This window comes from Chelonoidis abingdonii, chromosome 1 (genome assembly GCF_003597395.2).
Source record: "Chelonoidis abingdonii isolate Lonesome George chromosome 1, CheloAbing_2.0, whole genome shotgun sequence".
Taxonomy (NCBI): Eukaryota; Metazoa; Chordata; order Testudines; family Testudinidae; genus Chelonoidis; species Chelonoidis abingdonii.
The window spans coordinates 208,435,117-208,452,609 of record NC_133769.1 but is presented as its reverse complement, the minus strand read 5'-3'; the positions used below and the strand labels follow the sequence as shown (position 1 = coordinate 208,452,609).

The 17,493-nt window shown below is 41.3% G+C and overlaps 2 protein-coding genes across 2 annotated transcripts in view; one reads left to right on the top strand and one right to left on the bottom strand.

Moving 5' to 3' along the window:
• The window catches only part of TMPRSS2 (transmembrane serine protease 2), a 28,751-nt gene extending 22,410 nt beyond the window's left edge, over positions 1 to 6,341 (top strand). Inside the window, exons 10-14 of the mRNA XM_075073906.1 lie at positions 1,334 to 1,509; positions 3,319 to 3,414; positions 4,405 to 4,547; positions 5,789 to 5,941; positions 6,330 to 6,341. Coding sequence (XP_074930007.1) covers positions 1,334 to 1,509; positions 3,319 to 3,414; positions 4,405 to 4,547; positions 5,789 to 5,941; positions 6,330 to 6,341 — 580 coding nt within the window. The remainder of the gene's footprint in view (positions 1 to 1,333; positions 1,510 to 3,318; positions 3,415 to 4,404; positions 4,548 to 5,788; positions 5,942 to 6,329) is intronic.
• A 2,952-nt stretch (positions 6,342 to 9,293) lies between these two features.
• LOC116821855 (interferon-induced GTP-binding protein Mx2-like) overlaps positions 9,294 to 17,493 on the bottom strand; it is a 28,457-nt gene continuing 20,257 nt past the window's right edge. The window contains exons 9-13 of the mRNA XM_032775315.2: positions 16,835 to 16,976; positions 14,829 to 14,987; positions 14,326 to 14,402; positions 13,194 to 13,448; positions 9,294 to 9,717 (exon numbers count right to left, since the gene is read on the bottom strand). Of these exons, the coding sequence (XP_032631206.1) occupies positions 9,487 to 9,717; positions 13,194 to 13,448; positions 14,326 to 14,402; positions 14,829 to 14,987; positions 16,835 to 16,976 (864 nt within the window). The 3' untranslated portion in view covers positions 9,294 to 9,486. The remainder of the gene's footprint in view (positions 9,718 to 13,193; positions 13,449 to 14,325; positions 14,403 to 14,828; positions 14,988 to 16,834; positions 16,977 to 17,493) is intronic.

The following is a 17,493-nucleotide window of genomic DNA, read 5'->3' as shown; positions in this document are numbered from 1 at the left end:
CTAGCCCTTAGTTTAAAAACTCGTCTATAACCTTTTTGATTTTGCATGCTAGCAGTCTGGTTCCGTATTGGTTTAGGTAGAATCCTTCCCTTCTGTATAGGCTTGCCTTTTCCAAAAGGTCCCTCACTTCCTACTAAATCTAAATTCCTCTTCTGAACACCATCATCGCATCCATGCACTGACACCCTGCAGTTCTGCATGGCTAACTGGTTCTGCATGTGGAACTGGAAGCATTTCAGAGAATGCTACCATGGAGGTCCTGGACTTTAATCTCTTTCCTAGCAGCCTAAATTTGGCCTCAAGGACCTCTTGCCTATCCTTCCTTATGTCATTGGTACCTTCATGTATCATTGCCACTGGCTCCTCCTGAGCCCTGCACATAAGTCTATCTAGATGTCTTGAGAGGTCCGCAACCTTTGCTCCAAGCAAGCAATTCACTCTGCAGATCTTCTGGTCATCACAAACCCAACTATCTGTATTTCTAATAATTGAATCTCCCATTACTATTGCCTGTCTCTTCCTAATAACTGGAGTTTCCTCCCCCAGAACTACATTTTGGTAGTTAGGCCCCCTTGTGAATCCCATCATTGTGATCTGCTGTCTTCATGGTCAGTCATTGAAATGGCACCAAGATTACAAAAATATGACAGTCTCTTTCTTATATTGTATGTCTACATCTTCACCTTGTGGGTAAATATGGAATGTCTGTGCCAGGATTTCTGTACTCTTTGGGCTTGTCTACTTTGCCTGCTGGATCAAGGAGCAGTGATCGATACAGCGGGGGTCGATTTATCGTGTCTAGACTAGATGTGATAAAATCGACTGCCGTGCGCTCTCCCATGTCAACTCCGGTACTCCACCAGGGTGAGAGGTGCAGGCAAAGTCTATGGGAGTGCGTCAGCCATCGACTTACCACAATGAAGACACTGTGGTAAGTAAATCTAAGTACGTCAACTTCAGCTACGTTATTCAGGGAGCTGAAGTTGCTTAACTTAAATCGATCCCTCCTCCTCCCCAGTGTAGCCCAGGTCTTTGTTTCTTCTCTCACTGCTGTCTCCATTGTGAACACTGGTTTTCTCAGCTTTATTGCCACGTATAGATTAAATGTATTAACGTTCTTCTTGCTGTTAAATTTGGCAACTGAAGGAGGATTGGGAACAATAGGTATCTATTGTTTACAACTCTCTTAGGATGTAATAGTTCAATGTGTGTGCTTACCCATTCACAGTAAAAAGCCAATGAGATCTGAAATCATTTGACTGCCACAGGAGAAAGTATATGGGGCTCTGCTTAATACAGAAGCAAATTAGTCTAACCTTATTTTACTCTCTAGACAGCTTTCTTCTCCATCCTACTGGAGTGTGTATGCTGGGATTCTGAAGCAAACAGAAACGCGCTACAGAAGTGGATCCAGAGTGCAGAAAATAATTTCCCACCCAAATTATGATTCAGATTCTAAAGACAATGACGTTGCCCTGATGAAGTTACAGACACCGCTGAGTTTTACTGGTAGGTATTCTCTTGTTGTTGTGTGCTTAAGCCCAAAAACTCAGCTTCAGAAATTGCCCACCCCCTTTTATTTATTTTTTTTTTAAATTGTGTCCGCCGTTAAAGAGGAAGGGCTTGCTCTGCAGACACTTAGAAAACATGAGAAAAATACAAAGCATGAGAAGATATTTTAATAACATGTAGTCAGCAAGCCACAATTGAACACTAAGCTGCTACAAAATAGAAACTGTAATAAAATGTGCTTTTTTAATTGGGTGTCAATTTATTGGCTGTCAGAGGTCTGCAGGGGTGTCATATCAGCGCTACCCTCCTCCAAGGACACTTAAATGACCTGCCAACTCTACTGGAACCCAGGATTCTTCATGAATGAGAAATGAAATCCTTGCTGTGTGTTGATGACCTGGTCATTCTATTAACTACCCATAGTGGCCTTCTAGAGAGCCTATACATGCAACGAATATACTGCAACATATGGGACTTACACGTCAAATGTGACGAGTGACTTTTTATGAAAAGAGGAGATACATAAGGAAACACTCTAAATCCAGTGTGTGTGTACCACATAATCCATTCATCAGGGATTTTCAGACTAGCTGTAACTCCTAGTGTCCTCTCCATCAAAACAGCACACAGTTCTTCCACTATAAAGCACTTGAAAATGAACTACTAAAATCAAACACACAGTCCATTCTGGTGTACATAACTCCAGGCCTTGATACTAACTTCTGTACCTTGCCCTAAGGTGAGTAGTGCACAATGGATCAAGACCTAAAACAGTTTCCAGAAAGAAGCAGAACTATTTCAGACCCCGGAAGAGCATGCAAAACTGAGGCGGGCTCTTTTTGAAATGGAGCGCAGTGGCCAAACTAGAAGTAAAAACTGGAAGACGAGGCATAGTGCAAACCCAGAGAGAGATGGCAGAGAGGATGCTCTCTACTCCAGTACCCCAAATTTGAAGGCATTCAAGAGACTTTTCAAATTACCTGAAGTCCTAAGACTTTCTAATAAGATGCAATGAAGGAAAAACAACATATAATGCTTGGAGAAATGGCAAAAATAACATGAAGGAAACTCCCCCTTGCTGCTGGTGATAAGCAAGTGTGTTTGTTCATAGGAATAGCATGAGCCCTACATGCAGAGGGGCAAACAAAAGTTTAACAAATATTTTACTGCTAGTTTACATGCTGTGCACAACCTATTTGGAATCTGTGGAAGAAGCAGCATGCTAATTTCAATAGGACTTTGCATGGAAAGTACACAATGCTCATGTGAATTAGGCGTTTTTGACCAATGTCTGCCCTCAGTCTGTGTCCTAGTGGATCAGTGTCTCATCTCCATGTCTTACTCCCTCTGCCCCCTTCTCTCCCCCTCCTCCCCCCAGAAATAAACCCTGTAAAAACAGTTGGGATTAACTTGTTAGTTAAATGTTACTTGAGCGTTGGAGAGGGAACTAAGCTCCCTCTGAATCCCCAGAGGCTGAAACTTTAAGTCAAGGCTTAGAAACATTTGGAAACCTACACTCCTTCTACTCATTCTGTACTTCTTGTGGATAAAGAGGTCTTCAGTGTTCTCAGCCTGGCAGCTTTTATGACCACAATACTTGCTTAGATGCTAGGAAGCTAAGTGGACAGGGGAGGAGCCTTTATATTTAAAAGCGCTAGCGTGTACTTGGAGTCCCTCGTATTCGGTATAGCATGGGTGTCCTGGGTGGAAGACCCTCTAATAGATTTTTTTTATTTTTATTTTTTAAAATTTATTTATGTCCTCTTACTTAGGCTTGCTAATCACCAGTATATTCTTACTTCACAGACACTGTAGCACCTGTTTGTTTGCCTAACCCTGGAATGATGTTCCAACCTGATCAACGGTGCTGGATATCTGGATGGGGAGCAGAATACCACGGGGGTGAGACTTCTGGTTCTAAAATACTGGGACAATCATCTAGTTTTGTTCTAAGTTTGTAGTAAACTAAAAAATGCTCTTCATCTGCAGGCTGCTGGTAACTTTCATGGGGTAGGAGACAATTTGAAAGATCCCTGCCAACTTGCTGTCACTCACTCTGTTTTGTTGTCTTCTTTCTGGGTAAAATGTCTAGTATTATCAAGAAACTTGTAACGTGTCTCTCCATACCAGTCTGCAAAGCAGCTCAGCTAAGTATGGGGTTAGAAATATTAGCGCAGGAATAAGAAGAGAAATTAGGATCATCCTGGCAGTCTAGCAATAGGACAGTCTTCTGTATCTCTGCTAGCAGGGGCTTGAAACACAGTAGTGACCACGTGCCCCACTCATGTGGCAGAGTGTAGTAGGGTGCATTCTACAGCAGTTCCTCATGAGGGGGGGTGGATTTTTGTCCAGGAGTGTATGAGGGTGTTGTAGCGTTCATATTCTCTAGAGTGGATAATCTCCTTTGGACAAGAGGACAGAGTTGCAGTGGTATGAGTAAAGCTGCAGTGAGTGAGTGGGAAAAGGAGAGATTTTTCAGGCCGAGGAGGAGGGTGGAGCCTGATTAGGGAAAGTGCCAAGTACCTTCTGTAAAGTACAGGGCACCCTAACTCATAGTGTTCACTAACTTGATCATTGCCTGTCAGGTTCACTCTCTCTGGGGCACTGGGCATTGGCCACTATTGGCAGACAAGATGATGGGCTGGATGGACCCTTGGTCTGACCCGGGATGGCCATTCTTGTGGTGTTCAGGATAATGTATCATCATCTTCAAAGTGGTTTTTAATGTGTTCTTTTTTTAATCAAATGTCAGTGTTTATGCTAAGGCATCACTGACTGGTTTTTGATCTTGTGCACTACTGAAAGCAAATTTATGGATTTGTAACTTCTACACATGACAATCTGAGACCTGTTCTAACTTCATTTGTGTGTGTGCGCGTGTTTCAACTTTAGGTAAAACTTCAGATGTCTTGAATGCTGTAATGGTGCGTTTAATAGAACGTTATATATGTAATGATGCTAGAGTCTATAATGGCTTAGTTTTGCCTACCATGATATGTGCTGGATATCTGGAAGGAGGAAAAGATTCCTGCCAGGTAATAATCTGTGTTTATTTTAGCTCTTAAAGATTAATTTTTTTATTATTCTAACACTTGCTGGAGAGGGTATTTAAAATGCTAGTGACTGTGACAGGTCTGGTTAAATAGATAACAGTCTTTGGAGCATTGCAGTCGGGCTTCCAGTTTTCATCATGCTGAGAGAACTGCTAGAGATAGTGCTGATAGTTGGATTCTCCCATCCCAGTTCCTCAGTCCTCGATGCCAGTATCGACTTGTTGCTAAATTTGTGCAAAGTGCTAGCCCCTCATTTTCAAATGCAAATCTGTAACAATTTCTTGGGAGCACTGAAAATGAGTGACTTTTCACAAATTTAGCAACACTTTTTTTTTTTTTTCTCATGCTTTTGAGAAAAGAGAAACCAGTCTCTCCCACCCGTAATACGCATCCAACAATATGAATTCTTGCATTTTTGGTGGGTAAGCTAACTGTGTAGTACTGTAACTGAGGTAGCACTTGTTTTAGATCATGTGCTTTTTAAACTAGGGTGTGGCCTCCCAGTATTGGGGATGGGGCACAACAAGGTTATCAGGGAGGCAAGGACCTGGCTGATTAAGAATTGTCTTGTCTTGTTTCTTCAAAACATCATTCATAAAATAAGAATTGCTTCCAATAGCTGAGCCGCCTCCTCATCTCTTGCTGCCAGGCTGAAATAACGAGGAGGACGGAGGGATGGAGTGAGAGAGCATGGCCTCTCCCCGTGCAGGAGGGGTGGGGTGGGTGATCGCAGCTCTCTGGCCTCTCCTTGGGTGGTAGTTCCTCTCTGCCCACATAGGCTCTTGCACGTGCGTGCTGGGGATCATGCTAAGGCCAGGGGAGCCTGCAGCCTGTTTGTTAGTGATTCTGGCAGGGACACAGGGAGAGCCCACAGCATGGCTGGCTGTGTCCTGCTGAGGCTGCCTGCCTGAAATGTGTCCTGGGCAGGGGAGCAGTGGGGTCCTGGACCCTAGATGTCCATGGAATACTGTTTCTTAGAAAGAGAAGGGCATGCTTGGACACGAATCTCCACAGGGGATTGCAGCAAAAAAAAGTTTGGGAACCGCTGTTTTAGATGCAGTGTGGAAGCAATACTCAGTGGGTTTTGTGTTTTTTTGTTTTTGTTTTGTTTTTTTTATTGTTCCCTCTGAGACTTGGCTACACTATTTGAATCTGTATTTATCAGCTCTTTCCAATGGGCAAGGTCACTAATAGCATACTTGTGGGCCCATGTATTTGCCCAGGGTGACAGTGGAGGTCCATTAGTAACTGAGAAAAACTCAGTGTGGTGGCTAGTTGGTGACACAAGCTGGGGAACTGGCTGTGCCAGTCACAGAAGACCTGGAGTTTACGGAAATATGACTGTGTTCACCGACTGGATTTACAGAAATATGCAGGTAAAATATATGTTCATGCTCTTTCTTCAACATTTTATACAGGCTTATAGAGTTTAAACTTTTAAGGCCAGAAGGGACCATTGTGATCATCTAGTTTGACCTCCTGCACATTTCAGGCCATAGAACCTCACCAACCCACCCCTGTAATAGACCCCTAACCTATGGCTGAGTTACTGAGTCCTCAGATCATGATTCAAAGACTTTGAGTTAGAGAACTCCCACTATTTATTATTCCAAATCGCATTATTTGTATTATGAAAAGTAACATCACATTTTTAATGACCTTGAGAACCATTAGCTGGCTCAATCATATCCAGTAATTGAGAAAACTGAGAGAGATGATACTCACCACTTTTTTGTTTTGTTTTGTTTTTTGTTTTTCAAACAGGCAAATAGATGATCATCTTTCAAGAACAATGTTAAATGGAGCTATGGCTTTCTTGGCTACCTTACTATGTACTTTTAAAAAGAATTTCTAGATCCTTACAATTTTTTTACTACTTGCAAATAACCTGAAGTTTTGCACACTCAGTTCTGTGCTGGCTGCAGTGACTGATCTATTTAATGAAGTAGAAGACTCTCTCAAGCACCTTTCTGATTATGGTGCCTGGTGGCACAAAGTTGCTGTCAACTGGTAACTGACATGTTCCTTTAGTTTTGTAGCTTCCAAGTTTATAGGGTTTTTCTATAATCACATTTGTAATTGAAATAATCACTGTTTCAATTACAAGCAGGGTGGTTTGACACTTGCGTTACTGGCATAATTTAAATGTAAATAGTGGTGTAAATATGAATCTCTGGAGTCCTAGCTGATGACTTAAAGAGAAAAACACATGATGAATGTCAGTCAGGGCATTATAGGTAAAGGGAAGCTGTTTTGTACATTGGAGAGTAGAGGCAGGGAGAGATGTCTTGGCATATATTCAGGTGGTTGAAAATCCTCAGGACCTTTTATAGGTGTGGTAACAGCCAGGGTGATCTCTTTGGATTTACCCCAACATAAATAGGATCAGCATTTAGCTCAGTAATTGAAAATGTGCCATTGTTCTTCACGGTTACCCTTCCTGGGTCCCACATCTAGCATGCAGGAGAAATACAGTAACTACTGTTCTAAAGCTAGACAGCACAGGTAGGCTGCTGAGAACAGCTCTTCTGGCTTGTAGCAGGACACTGTGTACCAGTAGCATGCTCAATTTTATGAGCTGGGAGCTGCTAACTGATTCTGAGAACTCTCCCCTCTGAAATGCGAAGAACAAAGCTTTGCTGTGTAGCTGCCTTCCATGTAGTCATTCTCTGTGATCAAAGTGTAGGTACGGAAGGCTGGGAAAGTGTGGAAATCAGAGTTGCAAAAAAAAGCCATTTCCACCAAACACATGACTACCTCAGTTTTAAAGTAATCTGGCTTTTAATTCCATAGAAAGTTCTCTGTACTTGTCCCTGTAGCTATTTTAGCAGGAGACCAACCACTTAAGCTTTTTTTTAAAAACAAAACAAAACACAAAGCCACTAACCATTCGCATAAGTCCGATGATTTTAATGTTCTAGAAGAGGAAAAATAAACTGTTATAGTTTTAGAAGTGTACAAAAAGACACTGGTATGGCACTGACAAATTGCCAAAAGTAATGAGACTCAGTATGACTCTTCTCCTGCTTTATGTGCTCTCCAATGGAGTGAAATGACCAAGTTTGCTGTTACTTAATGGTACCTTAATTCCCAAAGCTTGAGTTGGAGAAATTTCCACTTCAGTTTTGGAACCACAGTCTGTTATATATCAGAGTGCCACTTAAGTAATATTTTAAAAATGGTTGTAAAGGCTAGAATGTTCAGGGTGACACACAAGCCATAATGAGTCACTTTCTATAGGAATGACAAATCTTTTCAGTGGAATGACTTTTTAAAAAAATAGCAATGTATATTAAAACAAGACAAAATTTCTTAAGAAAACAAGTGCGGTTGTCTTGCACATAAGTGGTACAACTAATAAATCTTTTACAAATCATTTCTCCTTGCAGTAATTTATTACAGCATTTCTGCCTCCCTCAATCTTTTTTTGTTGACTGGAAGTCTGTAAAGCACCTTGAGAGCCTCAGAGATGAAGGATACTTTTCTGATTTAAGCACAAGATGGGACACCTAAGGGAGCTGGTTTTTTCTCCAACCTTTTAGCAAGCTTCCTGGTAGTCCTTTAAACAGGTTACTTGGCTTGACTTTTAGAAGTGCTGACTACCCCCCCACTGCTAAATAACTTCGATGGGAAGGACAATTTTAGTGATACTTAGTGGACTTACAAGTGGCAAGAAAGCTCCTCTTAAAGGCAGTAAGGACTGAGGGGAAGTATCTATTTTGCTACTTGGAGGGATAGAAGGTTGGATTTGAGTCAGTACTGGACCTATCTTTAGTTGTAACAGGCACATGCTGTGTTCCAATGATACTTGGTGAATACTTTTCTTTCAAGTTCACTACTGAATGCATATGAAGGATAACTTGAAGTTTAATCAAAGAAAACGTATGTGTGTCCAAAAGTGTTACTTTCAGGGCTTTTTTTCTTTTAAGACCATAAGCTCATGTTACTGTTGACAGAATAGCAGCAGCATAATGTACCTCTTTTTATAAATAGAGACTTCAGTTTCTAGAGTTGAGTAGGGCCAAGAAAGCTTCCACACTAAAGAAAGCTCAGTCTATGCCCATTTGCCCCTCAGCAATGCTGTTGTGTCTAACAAACACAGGACAACATGAGCTATGTATGCTTCTCTGCCACCCCTTTGGGTAGGCCATGGAACCGTCTGATGGGATCAACCTCAGTTGCTTTACAAGAACAATAAGAATTTTTAATTGAGTTTCATAGAAGCATAATTAAAGTACACACTCACAGAAACAACTTGGTCTCAACTCATGATCTGTTGAGCTACATTAAGATTAAGTTCTTTCCTAGTGATGGGGCCAGGACATCAGGTGACATACAGAGGATCTCAGTCCAGGATCTAACAACTTTATATCCTCACACTACACTTGCAAAGGGACATTTACCTTTGCTTCTTTTAATGTGTACCATGCTTCCAAAACGTCAAAATAGACTGACTACTTTCCATGGCTGAAAAAAAGCATGTGGAAGAACACAACAAAAAGGTGAGTAGGAAAGCACACATTTAAAATATACTTACACTTTTGATTTAGTCTCTCACTGCAATATAGTTGAATTCATTTGCCAACTGTAGGATGTATGTTCTGTAGCAGAGAGCTCGTGTCCTCGCTTGTTAAAATGAACACATTCAGAATGTTTCCCAGTAGCAACAGAGTTAGGGGGAGGCATAAGAAAGTCTTAACCATTTTAGTTTAATGTATAGCATTCACAGGTGAAAATGAGAGACACACAACTGATGAGGTTAAAGCAATTATGTGATTTAGCTAAACTCTGACTTAGTTAGTTCCGTTTAAGGCCAATGTAGACACATGCACAATTTCTAAAGGGTTATCTATAATCAGAGCTTTATATCTTTCCAGTACCAAGAACTGACATTTGAAACAGACTGTTTAAAGCAGAGAGGTTACAGCACAGATTTCATTAAGCGAAGGCGAGCTTGTGAGAGACGATGAATTCGTCCAGTCAGAAAATGCCTCTGATCAGCAGCATCTTTCCGTTCCTGAAGAAAGAAGCTCAATTTTTCTTTTTCCTGTAAAAGTTGCAGCATTGAATTCTGTAATTTATCTCCAAAGTCCTGAAGGATGTAGAACTGGATGATCAGAGGAATTTGGCTGGAGAGACGTTTACCTGCACTCTGGAAACAAGATAGTAATGTTTTATAACCATCAAAAAGAGGACACGGGAAGGGCTCTCTAGTGAAAGTCAGTAAGAAGCTACAACATTCTGTGTCAAATGATTGAACCATTTACAGACTAATTCATGAAGATGCTGGAACAGACAGCTGAGATGCAATTTTTCCTCTTTAATCCCATTTGAAAACATGAATGAGATGCACTGCTGATTTCAACAATAAATATTCTCAGAGGCATAAACACAAGGCAGACCAGTCACTGCTGACTACCTGTATAGCCTAATTAATGCTGACATTTGCCAGCAGAGGGCCATCCAGTGAACAACACTTACAGTAACTCCTCACTCAAGGTTGTTATGTTGCTGATCAGTTAGAGAACATGCTTGTTTAAAGTTGTGCAATGCTCCCTTATAACATGATTTGGCAGCTACCTGCTTCATCCACTGCTTGCAGAAAGAGCAGCCCACTGGAGCTTGGTAGGGGCTTGGAGTCAATGTGGACCAGCAGCCCCCTCCTAAGTTCTCTGTGTGGCAGCTGCTCAATTGCTGGGCAGTTCAGCTGTCCCTTCCCCAACTGCCATATGCTGCTCCTGCGAGCCTCACGCTTCCTGTGCAGAGTGGGGAAAGAGGGATGGTAATGGCAGGGTCTTCTCCTCCCCCCATTTCCACAGAGCAGCGTGGGGACATACTCATAGACTTTAAGGTCAGAAGGGACCAATATGATCATCTAGTCTGACCTGCACAAAGCAGGCCACAGAACCTCACCCATCCACTTCTATAACAAACCCCTAACCTATGTCTGAGTTATTGAAGTCCTCAAATTGTGGTTTGAAGACCTCAAGCTGCAGAGAGTCCACCAGCAAGTGACCCATGCCCCACGCTGCAGAGGAAGGCGAAAAACCTCCAGGGCTTCTGGAGGAAAATTCTGCCCTGGAGGAAAATTTCTTCCCGACCCCAAATATGGCAATCAGCTAAACCCTGAGCATATGGGCAAGACTCATCAGCCAGCACTCAGGAAAGAATTCTCTGCAGTAACTCAGATCCCATCACAGACCACTGGGCATGACAGGGCTCAAGATGGAGAGCTTGCTGGCAGCAGCTCCTGTCTCAGTTTGCTGATCTATTTAAAAAGGCAATGTACTTAAAGTGCTGCCTTGTAGAGTGTGAGGCTGTATTAACAATGTGTTAATTGGCTGAGCCCTCAAGGGGTTGCTAGTTGATCATTTAGCAGTAAGGCATTCCCTGAGAAATATCCCACCCTCTGACTCTACCACCTCAACCAATCATCATTGCTGTTTATAATATTAAATTGTTTAAAACTTATACTCTGTGTGTGTGTATGTATGTATATGTATTTTTCAGGAACCTAACCCCCCCCCCCCCCACTTACATTAGTTCCTATGGGGATATTAGATTTGCTTAACATTGTTTTGCCTAGAGTTGCACTTTTCAGGAACATAACTACAACGTTAAGCAAGGAGTTACTGTACTGTTATAAAGAAAACTCCTTCCACAGAAGCCACAGTGTGTGGCTGACCTACTTCCACAAACTGCTGGGGGTAGTAATGGAGTGGCTCATAGTACATTTAAGTAATTATGTAGGACAAAACCTATCACAAACATCACATTTTAGGATTCTAGCTTGAACCCCTTTAACATTATCAACCTGTCTGGCACAAGCAGTCAAATGGGCACAGCCAAAAATCAGCTTCCACTATCCCAGAACTTATTAGTCCTGTGAAGTACAGAGCTGCCTTAGTGCTATGCCCTAGCCTTAAAGGATGTCATCGTGGGGATTTGATCACTTACTTAGAACCATGAAAGCTCATTACATTTTCCTGAGCTAGTTCCCTCTTAATCTAACTAACAAATCAGAGTACAACAGAGGCAGCAACTTATTATTCAGACAAGCTATTCAAGATGACTGACTAACAAAAGGAACTTAAATAAAAGACACTTTTGTGAGAAATCTCAGGCTATTGCCCAACATTTCTCCTTTCAAATCATTAAGCTGAGGGTAAAATTTTCCAAGAGTACTTAGGTGCTTAAATCCCATTATCAGAAGTGACAAACCTAGGAGACTGATTCTCATGGAAAATTGATGGTATTTAACTGCATAGTGTCTCTTGAAAATGTTGCCAACTTTTTACTCACACAAAAATGAATATCTTTGCCTTGCTCCTGCCCTGTCCCTCCTCTGAAGCCCCACCACCACTCACTCCGTCCCCCTCCCTGTGTCGCTTGCTCTCCTCACCCTCCCTCACTCGTTCATTTTCACCGGGCTGACTCAGGGGGTTGGGATGCAGGAGAGGGGGAGGGCTCCAGCAGTGGGTGCAGGCTCCAGGGTGGGGCCAGAAATGAGTTCAGGCGTGGGAGGGGGGCTCTGGGCTGAGGCAGTAGGATGGGACGTGGAAGGAGGTGAAGGCTCTAGGTGAGGGAGGGGGCTCTGGGCTGCAGCAGGGGGTTGGAGTGGGGGATGAGGCCTCCAGCTGGAGGTGTGGGCCTCTGGGTTGGGCCTGGGGATGCAGAGCTTGGGGTGCAGGAGGGTGCTCTGGGCTGGGATTGAGAGGTTCAGAGGGTGGGAGGGGGATCAGGACTTTTAGTGGCCCAGTCAGCACTGTTGACTGGAGCTTCCAGGGTCTCTTTTTGACCGGGTGTTCCAGTCGAAAACTGGACACCTGGCAACCCTATGCTGAGTGTCTAATGGCTCTTTGCTGCAGATTCACTGCCCTAGTGTTATTTAACCTATTGCCAAGTGAAGCACTTTAAGTGTGTGAGAGATTATGTAAAAGCAAGTTCTCTTTTGCCTTTTCACCCTACCTCATAACATCTATGGCTAAAATAACCACTTCTACTTACAGGAGCTACATGTAGTTTCCCTTTTGTTCTCAGAGAGAGAGAACAGAGGCCTGGTGGTTCAATAGCTGCCTCTAGTATTATGAATGCACTGATTTGTATCTACACATGCATCCATTTTGTGCAATTGCACTTGAATTTTGCCGGTAGTGCATCGCTACAGACCAGACTATGACTCACCTAAAAATCAGGGCCTTAGTTTCCGAGTTGATGTAGGGCTAAATTCAGAGGTGGCATACGTTTTGTCATTAAGTTGATGAAAGCTGGTGTAATTTGAAAACTGAGCTAGACTTATGGCAGAAAAAGCCATCAAAAGGCAGATGCTACTCACTCAGCCTGTAACGACCCCTACGTAACGATTCTGTACATTGATACTGTACATGCCTTTCACATCACTTCTGAATTTGCCCATAGACATTGTTGCAGCGGTGGTTCAAAATTCCAGTTAATGCAAAAAGATGTTATCCATGGACAGCGGCGAGAGGGGAATTATATGCCTTATAAATAGTGCCAGGGTTTTCTTAAATTAAAAACTCCTCCTATTGCCTGCAAAGGGAATGGGATTAGTACATGCTGAAGGATTTGGAATGGAATAAAAACTGTGGTAGGAATCCATAAACTCACACTGAAGTATGCTGCCAGGTGATAACCCATTTCCATAACGGCAGAGTGCTGGGTTGGAACAGTGCCAAAATTGAAACTCAAGGCAGCCGGGTTCAGACTGTTGGCTCCTTCCTTTGGTGTTTCTTCCCTGATAACTTTTAAGTCTTGGCTGTAAACATTGTCCTGGCAGTATACAAGCTGCTCCATTTTAAACTGGACTCGGATCATTGTTTCAGCTTCCTCTGCTTGTTTGTCTCTAATGTCTTCAATTTTGTCCTGTGAAGGGAGAGGGAGGTGGGGGAAGAAAACTATCAAAATCTACTAAGCAACCAGTGTACAGGTGAGTACAGGACCAGCCCCATGTGACAGGTAACATGTGACATAGTGTCACAGGGTTCTCAAGAGCACACAGTAAGAGCCAGATTCTGGTTCTGTGTCAGCGGGCTTGAGAGGCCGCATTGCTCTGTGTCCCCATTACACTTGTGGACAGGAACAGCCAAAAGCCTGCCGCTTGAGTTCTCTGAGTACGAACAACAGAGGAGTGTTTGTGCTGCCAACTATGTGAGAAACCCCACGAGGGATGAGTTTGCAGGGCAGGGGTAATATTGATGAGATCATTCAATATGTTCTGATAAAGCGTGTAGCGATTGCCGATGCTGTATTCAGCCTCAACATATTCATAAAGGTGATATGTCTGTAGGAATCTCCACAAGTTGCTTAAAGGTACAACAATCAAATAACTGACTGATCAAGAGTGAAGGAGTAACATGTAGTTCTATATACAATACATTATGCCATTCAGTATTGCTGGTCTTATACCAGGCTACATAAAATCATAGCAGTGTCAGACTGGAAGGGATCTCAAGAGGTCATCTAGTCCAGTCCACTGCACTGAAGCCAGGACTACATAATAATGAGACCATTCCTGACAGTTGTTTGTGTAACCTGTCCTATCCTCAGAGAAAAGGAGAACAATTTTTCATCTTTGCCCTTGTAACAACCTTTTATGTACTTTAAAACTTATGATGTCCTCCCTCAGTCTTCTCGTCTCCAAATTAAACAAACTAAATTTTAATCAATCTTTCTTCATAGGTCATGTTTTCCAGATCTTCAGTAATTTTTGATGTTTTCTGGACAGCATGTGGTGTCTCACCTTAGCAGCTCTGTTAAGATTTTGAAAATCCTCAAAATGATCTTTGGCAACTTCTGTAAAAGATTTTCGGACAAGTTCTGAGGGGAGAAAAGAGATAAAATAAAGGTAGCAGTGTAAATGTGATTACTGAGCTACTGGTAGTACAAGATTTGTGAAAACTGGTCATTCACCATATCTATCCAAATGACACTGCCATGGAGCTATGCCTCATCATTGCAATTTTTAATTCCTCCTTGTCATATCTATGATGATCTTTCATTTTCCTATTGTGGTCAATTTCTAACTGTTTCAGAAATAATGTACTTTCAAAGAAATTTGTACTTTCAAAGTCTGAAGGTCAGGGATTGAGGTCTAGATATCTGTCTCATGCCATGAAACTGGTTTGAATCAGATTCGTTTTCCACTGCCTGAAACAGCCAAGATACAGCTCTTGCCATGTTAACCAAAATCTAGACAAACCAATATTTTTGAAGCTTACGATAAGCTTAGTCAATTAAACTCACCAATTACTTTCTTCAGTATCTCAATAGCTGGTTCTTCTAGTACCATGATTTGCTGTCTTACAATGGTCTCAAATGCCTTGTAACTGACAAAACCTGGGAGCTCTCTTCCACGATATTGTTTTTCAAATCTCCACACTTCATGTTGTATAGTTTTTCTAACTATAACATTAAAACAACAGCACTATTTAAATACACCAACTCCAATGAATTTATAAAAGAAAATTATGGATTTAAAAGAAGTTTAGTTCTTTTTTCTGAAGACACTTGACTGAAAGAACTAGTACACAGATGATCATTTAAGCAAGTTGATTTCCGTAGAACTGAGCCAAAATATGCTATTACTACTTTTAAGAATGAGCCGTTTCATTAACTGAGATGAACATATAAACTAATGGAAACAGGAACAAGGACCAATATTCTGATCCAGTACGTCAACTTCTATCAGTCTGATATCATTTCTGCAGCTGAAAAACTGCCACAAATAAGTCTATTCTAGACCTCCTAGTACACTCAGACAACACCATCACTAAAACATCGTCAACACTGGAGAAATTTGCCATCCTAAATAATATTTGTTACCCTTTTTGATACATGTGTACCTTGCCTCCACATGTACAAGTGCTTTAAAAAGTGTCCAAACTTGATTGATCATGTGTGGATTTAGAAATTTTAGCATAATCATGCCTGACCGGAGGCAGGAGGTGCACAGATAATGCTGCATTCAATTATTAAGGACCATTCCTCCTAGAAGTTCCAAGAGATTCCAGAAACTTATGGGCTTGACACAAACTACACTGCAATTTTTTTTGTAGTGTTTAATGATAAGTAGACTGGAGTTTGAGAGGCAAAACTTTTAGAAGGAAGGTGTATAGGAGTTTGTCAAATTAATCAGTCAACCAGAAAAACATCTTGCAATGTAATTTACAATAGAAAGCCCAAAAACTTGAATAATTTAGTAAAAAGTCTTGTCTATTCCATTTATCTGTTATTTTTAATATTTATTCCAGCTCACCAATGATTTGCAACTAGAACTGTTAGATTAACTTGCAATGACTTCATTTTATATAAACAATAATACTTGCCTCATACACTGTGCTTTTCAGGGGTTGATCTCAAGGAAGGCAGAAATATCATTATCTCCATTTTACATAGGCGCTTCAACTGATTCCAAAAGGGAATAAGTAACATCATAAAGAAGCTAGTTTTTCCTGGCTTTCTCCTCTTCTATTTTTCCTGTGGTTTTGTTCACCTGCTATCTCCTCTTTCCACGTGTTTTCCTACTTTTTTCACTCACCTAATACCTTTAGATTAACTGGCTCTGGGTATGTGGTGGTATAGGACAGATTAGACAATAGAAAACACCTGTGTCTAAATGTAGTTGCCCCTCAGTGACATGTACCCTACATACATTTTGAAACTATTCATTTAGAATTACATTTAACAATTTTGATGTCGACATTCACAGACAGCTAAAAACATATAACAAGAGGTGCTGCTCGACAGAAATACGTGCTTCATGTTCACCAAAGGGAAGAATTAATGGGTATTCTGAGTGGTTTAGAAATGTTTTGAGTTGATGTTAAAGTTAAATTTCTGTGAGACATTCTTCTCCTTTTAGATCTGGATTCATTAAGCAATTAGCAGACTGGGTTATCTGTGAAACATGGGCCTTCTTTAGGTGGTTATTTTATTACTCACAACTTGCTAGACTTTAAACCGTAGACTTTTAAAAATCTTTTTAACGTAAGTTATTCAAAGAATCAAGGGCATATTGTCAGCTGGTGAAATTGTCCTTGCATCATTGACTTCAATGGACATGGAGGGAATCCATTGATTTCAATGGAGCTATGTGAGTTCACACCAGTTGAGGATCTTGGTAGATAAATTCTCATCACTTCAAGTTTTCAGTTTCATTAACATGATCTATTTGCTGTCTTACAACTTCAGTCAAAAGAAGTGAAGTGGAGTATTTCATAGCAGCTTCACAGGCAAGCCCCTGTACTTACCAGTCAATGCACTGTCATCAAGTATCTTCCCCCATTTTTGAAACTCTGTGCGGATTTTTGTAAACAGTCTAATTTCATTTTCAAACAACTTTTCTTCTCCCACCACTGAACTCACAATGTCTTGATTAAACAGTTTGACTTTCTGTAATGAGATTTAAAAAAAACCACTCTGAGTTCTGTAAAGGCAGCATAGCTAAGCAAGAGTGAACTTGATTCTATTTTCCTTGTGGATCAAGGCAATCTTTTATTAAATTCCAATCAGTTAGATTTATGCAAAGCCAATCAAGATTGGTGGAGTTACACAGCTATCAATGCTGAGGGCCTATTTTTTTCCCTGCAGAACCTATATTACTGGCAAGACATTCAAAAAGAAAAGTATCCAGACTGACTTGCAGATCCTAGCTTGAGATTGCAGGCCTAGCAATTAGAAAAAACAACCACCATCTTGTATTTGTAAACTGAGGACGTGTGTTATGGAAATCATTGAGACGTAACCACGGAACGCTATAATGTCATATTAACCGAAGTTCTGTCCAGCATTGAACTGCTCTACAAGTCAATAGGATTTGCTCTGCTAACTCATCTTGGTGCTTTTGAAAATCCCAGCTTAAATCTTAATTCACCTCCTTTGTCCCTTTCTCTTTACCCTAAAAGCTGAT